Source organism: Ciona intestinalis, chromosome 1 (genome assembly GCF_000224145.3).
Source record: "Ciona intestinalis chromosome 1, KH, whole genome shotgun sequence".
Lineage (NCBI taxonomy): Eukaryota > Metazoa > Chordata > Ascidiacea > Phlebobranchia > Cionidae > Ciona > Ciona intestinalis.
The window spans coordinates 5,031,880-5,049,497 of record NC_020166.2 but is presented as its reverse complement, the minus strand read 5'-3'; the positions used below and the strand labels follow the sequence as shown (position 1 = coordinate 5,049,497).

The 17,618-nt window shown below is 36.4% G+C and overlaps 1 protein-coding gene across 3 annotated transcripts; it reads left to right on the top strand.

Moving 5' to 3' along the window:
* The first annotated feature begins 47 nt into the window (after window positions 1-47).
* LOC100182364 (msx2-interacting protein) lies at window positions 48-17,612 on the top strand. Of its 3 annotated transcripts, none has more exons than XM_026833878.1 (21): window positions 48-330; window positions 426-577; window positions 686-782; window positions 2,100-2,258; window positions 2,346-2,419; window positions 2,481-2,528; window positions 2,798-2,933; window positions 3,045-3,130; window positions 3,477-3,677; window positions 3,990-4,135; window positions 4,256-4,381; window positions 4,753-4,847; window positions 5,059-5,249; window positions 5,336-7,066; window positions 7,307-9,044; window positions 9,369-9,549; window positions 9,814-9,987; window positions 10,263-10,492; window positions 10,770-16,734; window positions 16,879-17,010; window positions 17,418-17,612. In XM_026833878.1, exons 1-21 carry the CDS (start codon window positions 251-253, stop codon window positions 17,604-17,606), a joined length of 11,931 nt encoding a protein of 3,976 aa, XP_026689679.1. In that variant the 5' UTR covers window positions 48-250; the 3' UTR covers window positions 17,607-17,612. The 3 variants fall into 3 exon arrangements, with proteins under 3 accessions (XP_026689679.1, XP_018673023.1, XP_026689684.1); XM_018817478.2 differs by having other exon boundaries at window positions 49-330; window positions 426-589; XM_026833883.1 differs by lacking the exons at window positions 48-330; window positions 426-577; window positions 686-782 and adding an exon at window positions 1,423-1,518.
* The last annotated feature ends 6 nt before the right edge of the window (window positions 17,613-17,618 follow it).

The window sequence follows — 17,618 nt, the reverse complement described above, 5'->3', positions numbered from 1 at the left end:
AATCGCAGGAGCGTGAATTCAAGTTAGCTTTGCGTAGACACGTCACATTAAAGATTATTTAACGGATCTTTACGAATAGTTTAAGTTTATTTGCTTGTTATTGTAAAGCAGGAATTAAGATACACCTAATCGTATATAATATATTTGTCTTGGTGCTTTTTGTCTGCACAAAGTGACATGTTGTCACATAGTACCATCGTTGGTTTTGCGTGACGACGTCAATATTTTAAACTCTCTATTGAAATTTAAAATGAGAGAGACACGTCATTTGTGGATAGGAAACTTACCACCAAATTCAAGAGAGGATAGAATTTACGATTATTTCAAAAGGTAGATTACTTTTTTCTAGTTTAATTTTCTAGGGAATTTAATGGAGAGAAGATACAGCCAAAATTAATATATATATACAAACATTATAAACACAGATATGGAAGAATTGATAAAGTGAAGTTTCTTTCCAAGAGAGGGAGTGATGGAAACCCTTGCGCCATAGTTGCTTTTGTTGACATAAGATCAGCGCAGAAAGCTCACAATTCTGTGAACAGATTTGATGAATGTGTGCTGCAAACTAACTACAGTGAGTCTGCTGGTAGGTTGAAACATCTTTGTTAAAAGTGAAGTTTTAACAACATTTAGTGTATATATCGGAATAAAGTTGAATAGAAATAATGTAAATTTAAACCAGCCATGGGATCGGCTGGAAGCCGGAAGAATGATCCGTCCCCATCTCATCATCACAGATCTCATCCAACTGTTCGAACAGACTCCAGAGGTTATGACAGGTACGTAGTAAATACTTATTCTAACTTGTATCAAATATATACATATTGTGATGAAGAAATAAAAATGTGTCATGATTTTCTGTTTGTAGTATATGTGCATCGTTGTGCATTTATGTAATTTTATGCAAGCATTACGAAAAATGAAATCGTTTCGAAGGAGCGCCATGTTTATCTCGCCATAGACACAATATTTTACGGATTACTCAATTGGATATATTTTATTTCTAAATGTAAATTTCTGGCGTTCTGTGGAGTAGCATTTTCTTGGATTTACGTCTTCTTTGTGTGCTTAGTAATGGTACCTCTAAATTCTAAGAAGTAATACAATCATGGGAATCTGTATTCTACAAATGCCACCAAAACCAACCATGATAAGTTTTTCTGGGTCATTGTATTAAGTGGATTATGCTGCTCAAGAAAGAAGATCCGGTTTAACAAAATTGCAGATTGGTGCAAATTGTTACCTCTACCTCTTTCTGTAACAAGAAGAAGCCATGCAGAATCACAGACAGTGGATTTAATTGAGCTATTAGCTTTTGGATTAGAAGCTGGGATTTACAATAGCATCATCATAATAAACTTGACCACAATCCCCTACTTGACCTCATTAAGAGAAATAACAAGCCTCTCATTTGTTGATTTATTAGTTTCTTATTATTTACAAACTTCAGTTTCTTTGGATTATCATATTTGGATTTAGCTTACATTTTATCAACTTGAACATTGACTTTATCAGGTAAAGTTAGAACTTTAATCATAGCATGCATCTTATAGGTTACATAAACATATATGCACATTTGTTTAAGTGTTGCAAAATAAAAGGTGAAGTTATGATTATGAGTTAGAATATGAGATATATAGCCAATAATCCATTATATGTTTAAACAACAGTTCAGGTTTTTCTGTAGGTAATAAAAGAATTAAAACCAATAAAAACTACCATAGTATTAAAGGCAGATGGATTGCACAATTATTTTGCTGGTAATTGTAACAGCTTGTTAGCATTGTCTTCATTGTAGTGACTAGACTAGTGTTTCAGGGACAAGTAAAGAAGAAACCTCATTATTCAAAACAAAAATTATTCAGCACACAATATTATAATATAGGTGTGCACTGTGCAGCCTAGTGCAGGTGTACCAAATGTTGTATTGATTTCCAATGTTCTTTAATTATTCATGCATACAACTGCTCATATTGTATTGTAGGTTGTACCCTTTCAGCACAGCATTTGTAGATGGCTGTTTTTTTTAAACTTACATAAAATAAAATACTGCCGGGGTATTTTTGTCACAACAGCTTTGTATGTTTTAACCACAGTGTGGAGAGAGCACACAGCGGTGACCGACACCGTCCATATCCGCAACCTCAAGATGCAAGGCTCGAGTTACATTCTGATATGAAAATGTCACAAAAAGTGCACCGAGATTCAAGGGGTTATGATTCTGGATCAAACTTTTCAAATGCTAAAGAAGGAAGGTATGTAATGTAATTATAAGAACTAAAAATTATAGAAGCAGTAATATTCTGACATGGAATTTTGATTTGCTTTCTTCCAATATGTAGAAAAGGCAGCGGTGGTAAAGTTGAGAAACCAGCGAAGAAGAAATTGAAGAAAAGTTTAGATGAAAAGAAACAAAGTATGTTGTGCGTTTATATGAATGTATTCAAGCAAATATTTAATGTTTATTTTGATTTTAGAAAAAACAAAGGAACGTGGTCGATCACCAACAGTTAAACGGAAATCCGGTATATTCATATGTTTGTAAAATATTTATGAATCTGTTGCTTGATCCTATCCTGTAAAGTAATGTTATTACTACCAAACCAACAAGGCACTTTGACCGACTGCCCACCCATTTTAATGCGGTCTTGATTAGCTAGATTTTGGCAGTAAGCCATTTATTTTAATTATGTCTTTCGTCTTTAATTCTCTGGTAAGCTTAAAGTTTACATTAGTGCCACTTGGAAAGCCACGTAATGTGAGACACCTTCCTAATTTGTATGGTCTATACTAGGTGGCAAGAAGTTAACCAAACGTAGTTCTGATGATGAAGTCGGATCTACATCAACATACAGCAGTGATAGTTCATCTGCTTCTTCCAATTCTTCATCTGCAACTTCATCACGATCAAACAGCTCTCGTACATCAAGGTATCTAGGCTCCAATATTCGTTTGAATCTGTACATTCGATGATTACTCTTAACCTAGTTTACCGCATATAAATGATGAAAATCACAATACATATGTATCCTTTCCCACAGCTCACACTCAAGTATAGAGAGTGATTCAGAAGGTGGACAGAAGTTGGTAACAATGATAATCAAGAAACTACCAACCAGACCAAGTGGTTCGTATTACATACATCTGTCTTCTATTTAGGTCATTTCATGTGCAATAGGATTTCTTACATAAAAGCTTAATTAATTTTAATATACAATTGAAATATGACAATGGACCACAATTTTATATGCCATCTGGTAAGTTGAATAAAATAAAAAAAATCGTTGAACTGTTGTTGTTATCTTTAAAGGTGTTTTTCCAAACTGACATTTACTGGTTGAATATATATATACCACATATATGTTACAACATGTATATAAAACTATATATGTTTGTATATATATGTATTTGCAATCTATATGATAACATCTTGCGCTCACTATGCTATAAATAACACATAATGTATTGATTAGTGACAAGTTTACGTGACGGTATCTACCACGAGTTCAAGAAATGTGGCAAGGTCAAGTCAGTTGTGATAAGAGGTGACACAAGCAATAGACACGCCCTGGTTCTGTTTCGTAATGCATCTGAAGCACACAAGGGGGTAAGCCATGCGAAAAGTAAACTGCTGTTTGGAGCTGCAATAGAAGCTGCCATATATGAAGGCGAAGGTAATATTGTGTTATATATGTTTTGATTAAATTAATTCTTACTATTGAATTTATTGGCTTAGCTTAAGAGTTTAGACCTCTCCTTATTCTAAATAATAAAAGGTACAAAGGAAACAATTATATCTAAAATTTAAACCTGTGATTTAATTCGTTACGTTAGTTAAGAGGAACTTGGGTGTTTTCTAAATAAAATTGACTGTGACCCCTTTCACTAAACAGTGTTTTCCTGCATCAGTACATGAAATGAAATTTTTGGTGTAAATTTAATAATTGCAGTGATGTCACTGATGTGTAATAATTGTATGTTTTCAGTAAGTGGTAAAGAGCTTCAGGAATGTGGAGGTATTATTGACGAGTTTCATCCACGCTCATCTCGTACGTTGTTTGTGGGAAATCTCGATAAAACCGTTGGTTACAGCGACATCAAAAATATCTTTGTGCGATTTGGTGAAATAGTGGTAAGTAAAGTGTGTGTGTGCGTATTGGTTTTGAATTGTTGTTATGAGAATAATGTATCTGTATTTAATTGTTGTTCTGTAAATATATATGTGTTTGAAATATTTGGTTGTTTTTCTTAGGCGATCGAAATCAAGAAGCAAAACAACGTACCTCAGTATGCATTCCTACAGTACACTGACATTGCTAGTGTTGTTAAGGCTATTGGAAAAATGGATGGTGAAAGATTGGGAAAAAACACACTTAAAGTTAGTACACATACTGTTTAACCTGTGTAACTGTAATTGGAACAAGAAATTATATTTTACCAATAAAACATATTTTTAAATTAGCCTTACAAAATCAATTTTTTTCTTACAATTTATACCAAACATTTACAGTTTTTAAATATTTTGTGACCAAGATAATGCATCCCATAAAAAGTAATATCTTTATTATTCTATGTTTTGTTAAACCATTTCATAAATATTTATGAACTATTTTAATCAAGGAGGATTTTAAATTGTTTTTTTTGTGTCTTGTTTTTTTATCTTCAGTTTATTTTTCTACACAGAAGTCTGATGTATCAGTTCATATAGTTCAACAGCCTTGTAGAATAAAGGATTTATTTTTTTTACAGCTTGGTTTTGGTAAAACAGTGATGTCATCGTGTGTTTGGGTGGAAGGAGTTACTGACAGCTTCACAGAACATTATCTTGCTAGCTGCTTTCAAAAGTAAGTTTCCCTTACCTATTGCCTATAGTACCAAACAGTTATATTATATGTTGTTCTTTATATTATCCAAGTCAAAACATTTGTATTACTAATATTTGCACTAAATTGCACATTATTGTATATTATATAATAGTTGTTTATTAAGAATTTAATATTGATTGGTTAGCAGAGAAAACCATTTTACCATTTTTTAAATCAGCTTATGTTACAGACATGGTCCTGTGGAGCACGTGGTGATTGATCGTAATCGTGGACAAGCGCTTGTGTTCTATCAGAAATATGAACATGCACAACAAGCATTGAATACAATGCGTGGGAGAAAACTAAATGGCAGCCGTCTTAAACTGGATTATGCCAGTCAGGAGTTGATTGAACTGTTTTTAAACCACATGCAGAAATCAGGTGAGTTTTTAATTAATCTTTGTTGGTTTTTACTTAAAATATGTAAATGTGGTGGTATATATTTTAACTTTATACTAAATGTGAAGGTCAAAGTGTGACGACCTTTGAGAGCATCCGTCATCTTCTTCTTCCTGCTCCCTCCACTGCTGGATCAGCTCCTACTTCAACGCATCCAGTTTCCATGAGATCCGGTGGATCCAGCTCATCAAGTCATCCGTATTCTTCAAATGATCAATACTTCGATGATCCAAGCTCATCGCGCTATCCTCCTCGTGGATACGAACCTCCGAGGGAGGGATGGAGATCATGGGAGGATAGGAGCAGGAGTCGACCAGCTTATCAGGGACTTTCTCCAAGAGGAAGAAGATATGAGGATGATCATCATGATCGTGGTGAATACTTCCACCGCGAAGATGATTATTTTCCAAGCACTGGTGCTGCATATGATCAAGATTATCGAAATCCGGATTATCTTCGAAGAGAGCACAGTAGAGAATTTCGAGGTCCTCCATTGCCAAGAGGATACGAGGATTATCACAGGGATGTAAAACCTCGGGAACGCAGAGAAAGAGACTCTTTACATCATTTAAGATCTGGACATAACTCACCAATCCGAGTACCTCGCAGAAGTCGGAGTACATCTCCAAGATCTTCCGCATCAAGTGGAAGAGGAAGGATCAGAGATGCGGAGGGGAAAGTTGATGTCAGATTACGTGAGGTGTCTGCTCCAAGAAACCGAAGTCCTCATCGCTCACCATGTGCATGGGAGGGCAAGGGTTCAGGTTCTGAATCCCGACCTTCAAGAAAGTACAGGGGTGAGCATCGGTATTCACCCTCACGTCATTCCCCACCCGGGTACAGGAGACAAACTGATGAAAGGAGAGTTGAATTACGGGAGATGAAAAGTTTACCATCGAGCCCTCGATCATCAGTGAGGAGTAAAGTAGTTCAAGATACAAGTAAACATTCAAGCTCCAACGTAATCCAAGGTTCACAATGGATGAACCAGGATTCACGACCATCCTCCCAACATGGAGGAGGATCGTGGTCACCATCCTCCGAGTTTAACCGGAGCCGGAGCGAAACACCAACGAGGGATGAAAACTTGGGTTCCATTGGAGAAGTTATCATCAAACAACCTGCAGTTGGTTCGAATATAACAAGGACGATAAAGCAGGACGTTGTGGTTTCAAATGACAGTGAAGAAAATTCAACTCCAAAAACTGAACAAGGTGGTAAAAAAGTGAAGTCACGAACTACGTCACAAACATCAAGTGTGTTATCGGAACGTGAGGATTTGGATTTACATGAATCGGATTTAAAACATGAAGATAGAAAAGAGGGCAAGCAGTCAAAAAAATATAAAGTACATACAGACTTGCATAAAGGGAGTAGCGAACATAAAGACTCTGAACGAAGTGTGAAACAAACTAAGAAGTTGCCGAATTTAAAGTCGCATCATGTCACATCACACAGCGATAGTGACAGTGATCCTAAATCTAAAAGACAAAAACGAGAAAGTGTAATCCCTATTGAAGAAAAAACAACCAGAAACAAACAAAAACAATTGGACAAAACTGTGAAACACAAATCGGTGAAGTTGATTAAACGCGAATATTCACCTTCATCTGATGTTCCAACTATGTCAATGAACGTTAAAGATAATACTATTCGCCCAAGATCAAAATCAAATGACTTACCTCCATTATATAATGAAGATTCGTCAAAAGAATATCAAGAAATAGACATCAAGGACAGAGTTGGTAAAAACTCGGGAAATAAAAAGAGGAGATACTCGGAATGTTTAAAAGATTCAGGTATGTTGTTCAAACATTTTACTTTATGTTAATTTTTGACACATGCTGATTGTATTGGTTTGGTATTGTATCTGTATGCACTGGTAAAATATAGATTTGTTATTTTTCTTAACTGTTGTAAAATTCACTGGAACAGCATTCCTGTAGCTAAATAAATGTTTTAACTTTGCCAGGACCAAGAGTTCCAACACTGACTTAAATAAATATGTACAAACCTAATTCATGTTTCCAATGATGTAGATGTAAAGCACGAAGGGGGTTCAAGTTATGAAATTAAAGAATTCTCAACACAAAGTTCCATCGATGCAAATCCAGATCCTCACTCATTCACCAAGAAACGATCGCGTAAGACAAGTTTAAAACATGAGGCACCTGCTTCAATTGCAAGTCAGAGTTTTTTGGAGGAGGGCGATGACGATCTATTGGAAGACATTGAAACCAAAGAGCCATCATCTGAATTCCCTTCAAAATTTGTAGTCAAGGAAGAAGTATTGGAAGTAGAATTAAGTCCCACACCTGACGAAGGTGCTACTGATAAAGATGAGACAACAGATGCTGAAAAAACTCCTGGTGAAGATAAAGTGAGTGTTAAGCGTAACTCATCTCGCTGGGAACCACTGACAGCAAAACCTGTTCCATCACGAAAAGTTCGAATGGCTCAACCTTTTATTGCAAGTCTTTCCAATCCATTTGCTGATGATGGTGTTTCAACTTTGACCACAGAAGTCACTCAGATACCAAAACATGCTGTTTCAAAAGTTTCTATTGTTCAAGACCAACCTGCACAACCGCAGAAAGGAACGAATAATCTAACTGAGCTTCAAAAGGAAAAAGAAAGACTGCAACAGTTGTTGACTAAACTAGATACTGAGCAGTTGGGAGCTGCGGAAGCAAGTCAAGTTGCAGATGTTGTTATTTCAGAGATAACGCAGAAGATGAAGAAAGCAAAGATGAAAAAGATAAAACATGAGCCGAAACAAGAATCTCAATCGACTTCTTTGTCAACTGATGTTGACGTTCCTTCAAGTGATCCTCATAAAGTGGATGAAGCATCGGTTGAAGTGATAACAGAGGAAATACCTGTGGATGTACAACCAGTGGAAGAAGAGGAGCAGATTATTGTGGAAGAAGTTTCTGAGGAGGTTGAGGTTGATCCAAAAGATGTATCACCTGTTGCTGATGCTATGCCTGCAAAGGAAGCAACAGGTTTGAAATATGAAGATGTGGATTCAAGGCAAGGTTATCGTAAGCAAATGGAGGCTAAGTTAACGCAGAAGAGAAAACAAGAGCAAAAGCATCTCATGAAGAAGCAAATAAAGGCTCTTGAAAAGCAGAAGAGAAGAGTGGAGAGGATGCGAGGACCAAGTCAAACCATTGTGTCATCCATGGATGATGATATTGAAGATGAGAGTAAGAACTTGGATGATGAGGATGATCACGTGGATGTTGTGCATCAAGATGATTCTGCTACATCACTAAAACATAAGGACTTAAATAATGAAGCATCACTAATGGATGTTGAAACTGAGGAGGAAGAAAATGCAGTAAAGTTGAATGAAGCTCCCACTGAAGAAAAAACATTAACAAATGTTGTGGAAAAGACAGTCCCACTTGTCAAAGATAAGCAAAATGTTAATGAAGACAATCCAATGTTGGTAACAAAGAACCTTCCATTGGGTGTAAATGAAACAACACCTTCTCAACATAATGAAGATGAAGGCAAACCGGATGCAGTTGATGTTGGTTCTAATCAAATAGAGCAACCAAACAAATCGTCAATAATTCCAAATGTTGAGGAATTGATAAAAATGAAGAAGACTCCTCCCACTGTGTCTCCCTTCACTCCTAAGAGCACATCATCAGTTGGTCGTCATTCATCACAACGTAGCAGTTCCTCATTGAACAACACTCCTTCACCCACCCCTGCTAAACTTTCAAAGTTAAAACCAGACTCACGTCATCACCCGCATGTTAAAAGGTATTTTGCACATAATGTGTGATCGTTTGTTTAAATTAAACTAGCCAGTCCTAAAATTTTTGACAGGTGGCTCACTTGTTCTTGTAAACGCAATCAAAACATTTGTCGCATCTGTTATTCAATAAAAAGAATGTTAAGTAACTTGCAAGTTAAACAGGGAATACTTGAATTGATTGTAGTTTAACACAATGTAAGTCAACTTAGCCAAGTACATTGTGTGAGAAAATAAATTTGCAGGAAACATTATTAAAATGTTAGATTTATTTGTTGCTAACCAACTTGTATATGTAATATTCATACATATGTATTTGTTATACCTCACAGAGAGAACTCTGGTTCTTCCTCAAGACATCCTAGTAGTCGACAACATCATGAGAAACATTCAACCAATTTAAAGAAAAGAGTTGAAAACAAAGCAGCAAATCATGGTTCACGAAATAAACATAAACCTGAACCAAAGTTACTCACTAGTTTAACTGTGGGAGCAACCACTTGTACATCTGAGGTAAGTTACCTCTTCATTAGCTTATTACTTTATTTGTTGGTCAATCTTTAGTTTATGAATAATTGAAAAGGTTTACGGCCAAAACGTTTTCATAGAATAGATTATTGTATTATTGTAATGCAAAACATAATTTAATAACTTTTTTCTCATTAAAAGAGTTTCGCAATAAATGCTCGAAACTTTTTTTGTTGATTGTCAATTAGTAAACTTTTTCACATCCACCATCTGCATTATATTTATATACATTATATTGTTTATGTTTAGCCACTGAGTAAAAAAGAGCTGGAAACACTGCGTGCCGAGCTTGAGACGATGAAGAATGAATTATCTCTTGATATGTCTCCAAGTTTCTTATCCCAATCATCTGATGATGAAGCTAACATTGATAAACTTAAAATGACAAGCCCAATATTGAAAAGTCCGACTTTGGAACAAGCTGTAAATATTTTACATCCAACTTAACCAACATTATATAAATAATTTTAACTTTCAGGGTGGTTGGTGAAAAATTATGCATATAAATCCATAAAAAGAGGTGAAAACTTATATATTCCAGTCTAACGTCTGTTCTGTGATATATTTACATTATTCTTGGAATCAAGTTATCATGCCTATTTATTAAAGCTCTGCTCTATTGCTACTTGTTGGATTCTTTTTGCGTTTTTTAATTCTTTTGATTTTATTAAAGCTAAAAGTTTGTTTAAAATAAACAGAATCCATTGAATGTGGACAAGTCATTTGGTAGAAGCACAATCTCCCCTTCCCCCACTACATCACCTGCCACTAGCAGTCTTACTGAGAGACTCAAACATCTCGTTCGAGTGAAGAAAAAGGTTCGATTGGATGATTCTGGAATTGATGTTGTGAAGGAAGGAGAGAAAGAAGAGAGAAAAAAGATTGAAGCTCAACGAGAGAGTAATTTCAGAAGTTGTCGGTTGTTAAGGTAACTTGTGTGTTTATTTTAAATACTAATATCTCACAATAGATGCTGTTAAATCTTTACTAGTAAAAAGTCAGGATAAAAATAAATATGCAATATTTATTGCAACTGATGTTTTGTCTGTCATGGTAAATCTTATATTTAATTTTTCCAAGAAGCAGTTTCAAAATTATATTATGGTTTTAAATATGAGTACAACAGCAGAATCATGTTCTGAGCATTACTTTGTATAAGCAATCTTTTATAGACTCTTAATTCAATACCTTCAATATTGTTATAGGTCCAGTATATTCGAACAAGATTCAGCGCGACTCTCCCATCTACAACGAAATGCTGAGTTGTTCAACACTGTTACCACAGCCATCGTTGAACCAAAGCCATTCTTCTCAAACTTTATTGACCCGAACGATTTGGTTATAAATCGACCATTATTCAACACATATAATGACAAAACATCACAAAATGTTGAAGCAAATGTTCAAACGCCCGAACCGTCCCAAACCACTATCCAAGAAGCGAGTCTTGCAAAAAACGCCTTTTCTCTCAGCAGTGAACCTGTAGTTCCGGCATCTGCTGGGAGTAGCTTGGAAACCTTTGCCGGAAATGCAGTTTCTTATGTCGCTGCTAACCTAACCACCAATGATGATGTTCAACATCTACAACCAAACCTTGCTTCTATCAGTGGCACGCTAGACACTGTTGCTAAAGGAGAATCAGCTTCAATTGAAAAAGAAAAACCTGAACCCAACCTCCCACATGCAGATCATGCAGAAGATTGTTCTTTGCATCCAGAAGATAAATCTTTGGTTCCAGAAGATAAATCTTTAAATGTGGCTGAAATCATCCCAGTTCTGGATGTTGATCATGAGGAGCAAAATGAGATAAAAACGATGCAAAATATAGTTGATGATCAAGATCAAACAAGGGAGGTTGTAGAGGAAAATATTAAAAAAGATGAAACAAAAGAAGTTGTGCCTGATGCTCGTGATGAGGAGAGCTTGTCTAAGGATGTAAGTGATCTTCTTCCTATGACAGACGAGAGTAAAACTGAACAGTTGGATATGGTTGAACCATCATTGCAGGTCACTGAAATCTCATCAGTTTCCATTGATCAACCAAATGTTGTAGATGTTGCTAATGTGGAAGTTCCTACAAGCAAAGAAGAGGAGATTGTACAAACTGATGCAGATTCAACAAACCAACCTCCAGGTATTTTGGAGACAAATTTGGTTAAGAGTAAAAGTGAAGATGAAGTGCAAGATCAACCATTTGTAAAACTGGTTGAAGAAGATGAGAAAATAATATCACAAAACCCTCATGAGATAGAAGATGTTGTTATCGAGAATAATAATATTATTTCAACTGAAGTTGTAACATCAGATGATCTGCATCAAGCAAGTGACACCAATGTTATTGATATGGAGATCTCTTCAACGATTGATGAAGATCTAAGCCAAGAAGTTGTTGTAACTGTGTCTACAGTAAAGGAGGATCCCAAGGTTGAAGCTGCTGAAGTAAAGGCCATACAGGTAAAAGATGAGAGTAGTTGGGATTCTGTTGATACTAAAGTTCCTGTGGAGAAGGTGGAGATAAAAGGTGTTGAACATCAGAGCAAAGCTGTTGAGCATGAAGCCAGCTTGGAGTCGCCAATTTGTCAAACTCAAATAAAAACTGTGCCGAGCAAAATAAAGTCGAGTGTCAAAAAAGTGGATTCTTCATTCAAAACTTCTATAGATAAATCGGAGAAGAAGATGAAAGATAAGATGCTTGGTGATAAGGACAAGAAGCATAAAAAGTTAAAGAAGATACCAAAAAAGGTTCACAAAGACTCAAAATCTGATGTGAAGACACATCAACCGGATAAAGAGAGTGATAAGAATGTGGAAAAGAAGTTTAGTGAAAAAAATATTTTAAAAACAGATAAAATGAAATCTTTATCTGATTCTGCAAAACTTACAAAACATGAAGGGAAAGCTGTGGAAAAAAATCTTAAGTTAGAAACTACAGTGACTGCTGATGAAGCAAGTAAAACTATCAAGACAGGCACAGATGGGAAATCCAGTAAAGCATCAAATGTTGTGGAAACCAAAGTGGAAAAGGTTAAAAGTGAAATAAAACAGTCTCAGCTGCAGAAGCCATTACTGAGTGAGAAAAAGGGCAAGTCGAAACTTCTGAGTTCGGATAAAAAGAAAATCTTGGATTTGAAGCAAAAATCGGACATCAAATCTCAATCGTCGCAAAAGAAACGTGATGATGGTCGTGTAGATAAAGAAAAGAAATCTTCCAAGTCTTTTAGCAAGACGCATTCAGATGTAAAGAAAGTTGATGAATCAAACATTAAACAAGACAAACATGAATCAAAAAGTGAATCTCACCATGTTCGCTCTGATGATAAAGTTAAGTTGAAATCTAAACATTTCAAGTCAAGTTATGATAATGATCAACCTGCAAAGAAAAAGGCAAAGGTCGAGAGCTCCAGTAAGAAAGAAGTTCCCAAGAAGCAAAAATCAAGAGGACTTTCTTATTCTTCAGATGAGAATTCTGAATTAGCACAAAGATCCAAACAAGAGGCAAAACCTACGAAGCAACGGCTAGAGAAACGAGTTTCAAGTTTTCTGCAAGATACGGTGGAGAGAGCAATGGAAAATCCATCACAAGCTCCAACCTGGAGCAGCAACGTAGAACGAAAACAAAAAGCTGAACGAACACGTGTTGAGGGGAAAATCGGGATGAGATATTCTGAAGATTCAGATTCAAGCGATAATTATGACAGTTTCATTTCACAAATGAGTGGTGGCAAATCTGATGCTACCAAACAAAGGAATGAACAACATAAGAGTGGTCACATTTATACTTCAAGTGAAGATTCATCTGATGATAGTGATTCTTCTGCTGATGTCAAACCAACTGTTGTGAAACAACCCGTTCATACTACAGATAAAAGTAAACACCAGAAAAAAGCAGTGATCAAACCACAGAAGGAGCAAAGTAAAGTAGTGAAGAAACTAAAGAAGGGACCAGATACACACTCTAAAGCTACTGTGGTTAAAAAAGGTTCATCATCGAAATCTGAACTAAAAAAGAAGATGAAACCAAAAGAAGGGAAGATTTTAAAGAAACCTAAACAAGAAATCGAAAGTTCTGAATTTTCCACTTCTGAAGATGAACGACCAACAGTTAAGTCGAAAAAAGTAAAATCGAAATCTGAGGCGAGTCTAGATCACAGTGAAGGGAGCAAAACTGTGGACAAACCAAGTAAACCATCACCAAACCATGGTCACTCGGCTAAATTTAGTTCTGAAGTCACGAAGACAAAAGATGAGTTTAGGGAGAAGTCTGATAACAAACGAAGATACAGCTCTTCTTCTGTTGATTCCTTGGATTATCCTCGTCCTCTTTCTTCCTCCTACCTCACAACTGAGACCATCAAAGATGAAACTCTTTTGCCACCGGACTACATGAGCAAGTTACCCTCGTTAAATGATCCAGAGAAGAGAGGGAAATCAGAGCAAAGTTTAAAATATGGAGATGCTATTAAAAAACAACATAAAGAAGCTCCTATATACACCTCGAGTAGTTCTTCGGATTCTGAACTTGATGGTTACCAGCCATCAAAGTCAGAACCAAACCAACTTGTCAATAAGGAAGAAAGATCATTACTGTTGGGTAATTCTTCCTCCGACTCGGACATGGATGATGATATCTTTATGAAAATTGCGGGAGATGTCTTAAAGGAGCAACATCCTTCATCTGAGAACAAACCACAGAAAACAGAGCATCACAAGATTACTCACTCGGTCAAAGAGGATACTCACTCAAACAAACCGTCACCAAAGCAGCCACATCTTGATACAACATCATTTTCAAAGTCAAGTGTGAAGTCTGAAACTATAAAAGATTCAAACACACCAAAGTCATCGGATAAAATTGATTCAATGAAATCCAAACCCACATCCAGTGATAGTAAACATCTCACTTCTTCTTCTGAACATAAAGTTGACAAAAAAATTAAATCTGGTCAGAAATCAAAATCCATCGAATCATCCTGTAAGGATGTGTCGAGGTCAGATGACAAGAAACACACGAAAAGCAGTCACGATAAATCTACTGATAAATATACAAAATCAAAACATGGTGACAAGTTGAAAGCATCTGGTGATGGGAAGAAGTCACAGGGATTTAAACATGAAAAGATAATTAAACAATCTTCTAAAGACATTGGTCAGAAGACGAATAAACTAAAGATGTCGCAAGATGAAAAGGTTAAGGACAGTGGTTCACCACGGCGTATCAAACATGAAGGTGAACAACCTAAACTAAGCTCTTCCACCCCTAAGCTGAAACAACATTCAAAATCGAAAGAAGCCGTCAAAGACGACCAACAAGGTCATGATAGTCACGCTGACAATTCAGACAAAGGAGGAAAAATATCTTCCAAGCATCCCAAGCAACCACATGATCAACCACCAGCTGGAAAACCTCACAAACGCAGAGAATCGGAGAAACATAAGAAACATGATCGATTTCCCAAGTCTGCAACCTCAAAACCTGAACCACAAAGGTCATTTAAGTCTGAAAAATTTACTTCCAAAACAACCTTGCATAAGCAAAACAGTTCCAAGACAATCTTACATGAAAAGAAAAAGGAAACAGTTGCTCAAAACCCTCAGGAAGTTTCAGATTCTGATTTTGCAATGCCTGGTATGAGTTTCTTCCGCAGCGATAGTTCAGGTGATGATGAAGTGAAGAAATCTTCCTCGAGCAAAACTCTTCATCCTGCTGATGCGAAACAGAGAGAAGAACGAAAGCAATCTCCTCAAGTTTTCGTAAAACCGAGTAACAAGGTTCCACAATCACCATCTAAGAAACAGCCACCTTTTTATTCTCCATCACATTCTTATGAGAAGAGTCATGAATCTGAGAAACCAAGTAGCACCAAATCACATGAGCAGCTCCTCACTAAAGATGATGGTGATGAAGATAAGTTAATGATTGATCTTGATCAAGATTTAGGAGCGGCAACTTCAAAAACTGATAAATCTGTAGCATCTTCCAATTCCGAGCCTGAGGAACCGAAAAAGAAATTTAAGTCACATGATTTAAAATCAGAGTCGGTACCAAAACAAAAAATGGATCCCTTGTACAGACGCTCGAGCACAGAGTCCAGTGATAAGAGTCCAAGACATCGAATGTCATCGTTTGAACAGTATCAGTCAGATCATGAGCGTCGGCTTGAAACTCTCGAGCATTTAAAGTTATCGCGGCAACGAGATGAAGAAGCTGTGAGATCAATCATGGGAGACGAGGGTTCGGGTTATTTATCAGCAAGTAGCTGCGAGGTAGATTTCTTTGGCAACCCGGTAAAAAGTGTGAAAGAAATTCCTCCTCCAGATCCCATGCTTGAAATCTTGCCAAGCCAGTTTTCACCAGAGAAATCACCAGTAAAGAGGTTTGCTGAAGAAGAAGAAAATAATTTAAAAAGTTCAAAAACTTTGTTTTCTGCTGAATCTGACACCTCCTCATCCAAGGAAGAAAATAAGCCTGCTAAAGATGTTTCTCTAGAACCTCGAAGTACAGCTGAAGAAATAGAACTTGCTGCCGCTGTGAGTTCTATTGAGTTTGGATTTGGTGATTTTGGTGGTAACCAAAGCACTGAAACAACTACAAAGAAATCTTCCTTTGAAAACACATACGAGGATAAAGAAGAGGAAAAAGCCTCTTCGGAGGTAAATCGATCTTTACTTGATGTTGGGAACAATGAGGCAGCGATGGCAGCATCAGCGCTGCTCATGGAATCCAACACAGATTTTTACAAACCTGTGGCACCAGAACCTTCCATGGTGGATGCGAAAAAGTCGGAGCAAAAACCTTCTCCAAGAAAATCTTCAGTCCAGTCCTCTAAAAACTCCACTGGTTCATCAGCCAAGCGTGAAAAACGTCCTCCACACGCTACTAAGATATCAAGTCCATTGAAAGGAAAAAGTGAAGAGAAAAAACATGCAGAGATTCCTGTACATGGCAAGGAATCAAAGCATGATGCAGCAAAACAGCCTGATGATGAATGCAACTTAATTCTACCATCAATCACGGGATGGTCATCACCATCACCAGCTCGTGATCGTGAAGAACATCCTCCTGCTTCTAAGAAGAAACCTCGTGTCTCAAAATCAAAAAATGTCTTAAAACGAGAGCATAAGGATAAGAATGTAGAAGTTGGTCTTGCAACTTTAAAGCCGCCACCTCAGGTAAGGCTTCTGTTCCCAGTTTATAAACACTTGAATAGTATTATGGCAATATGGCATCACAATGTATTAGTCCAATGCCAGATTAGAACTATTTCAATTCACCACCAACACAGTTAGTTTAAAATTGTTTAAATCTTATTATAGAACATGGAACCATCTGTAGTTGAAACAGTTTCCACAACATCAAGCCCAGCACGACCATTTATCAGATCACCAAGCGCATTATTACATAACACTGCTGATGTAAAGATACCAACCACACCTGACAATAAACCTGTAAGAACCAAGTTTACCTTAAACATCATGAATAAAATATTTGATTTGTTATTACGCTCTTATCAATCCTTTTTTACCATTTTAAAATGCACAAGATAATTTTGTTCTTGCTTCTCCCACACATGTGTTCTATACACAACATTGTTTCTTAAACTTGCTGCAGTCATTTGTATTCAATTAAATAATAACAGTTTCTTTGTTTTACATTCTGTTAATCCTTTCTTGCTAATTAAATGTTCTTTTACTGTAGGAATGAGATACAAAGAAACTAAAACTTAATAAAAAGATATGTACCTTTACAATATAAGTATTTATGTGTCATCTACTGATCTTAATTTATGAAGTTACTTAATTTATTGCTGTTTGTTAGAGGTACAGTCTTTTATGTAACATGATTTTAATCGCAGGAAAAGTTGTTGATCAACCAACCGAAACACACATCAGCTGTGATTTCCCTCAACATAACTTCAACAACAACAACAACAACCAGTGCAACAACCATCCACACACCTCGTCCGTTTGTTGCCATATCAACCAACAACACACAATATGGTGAGTCAAATATTTCAACAATTATTTTCCCTGTTTTACAATAGCAAGGTAAAAGT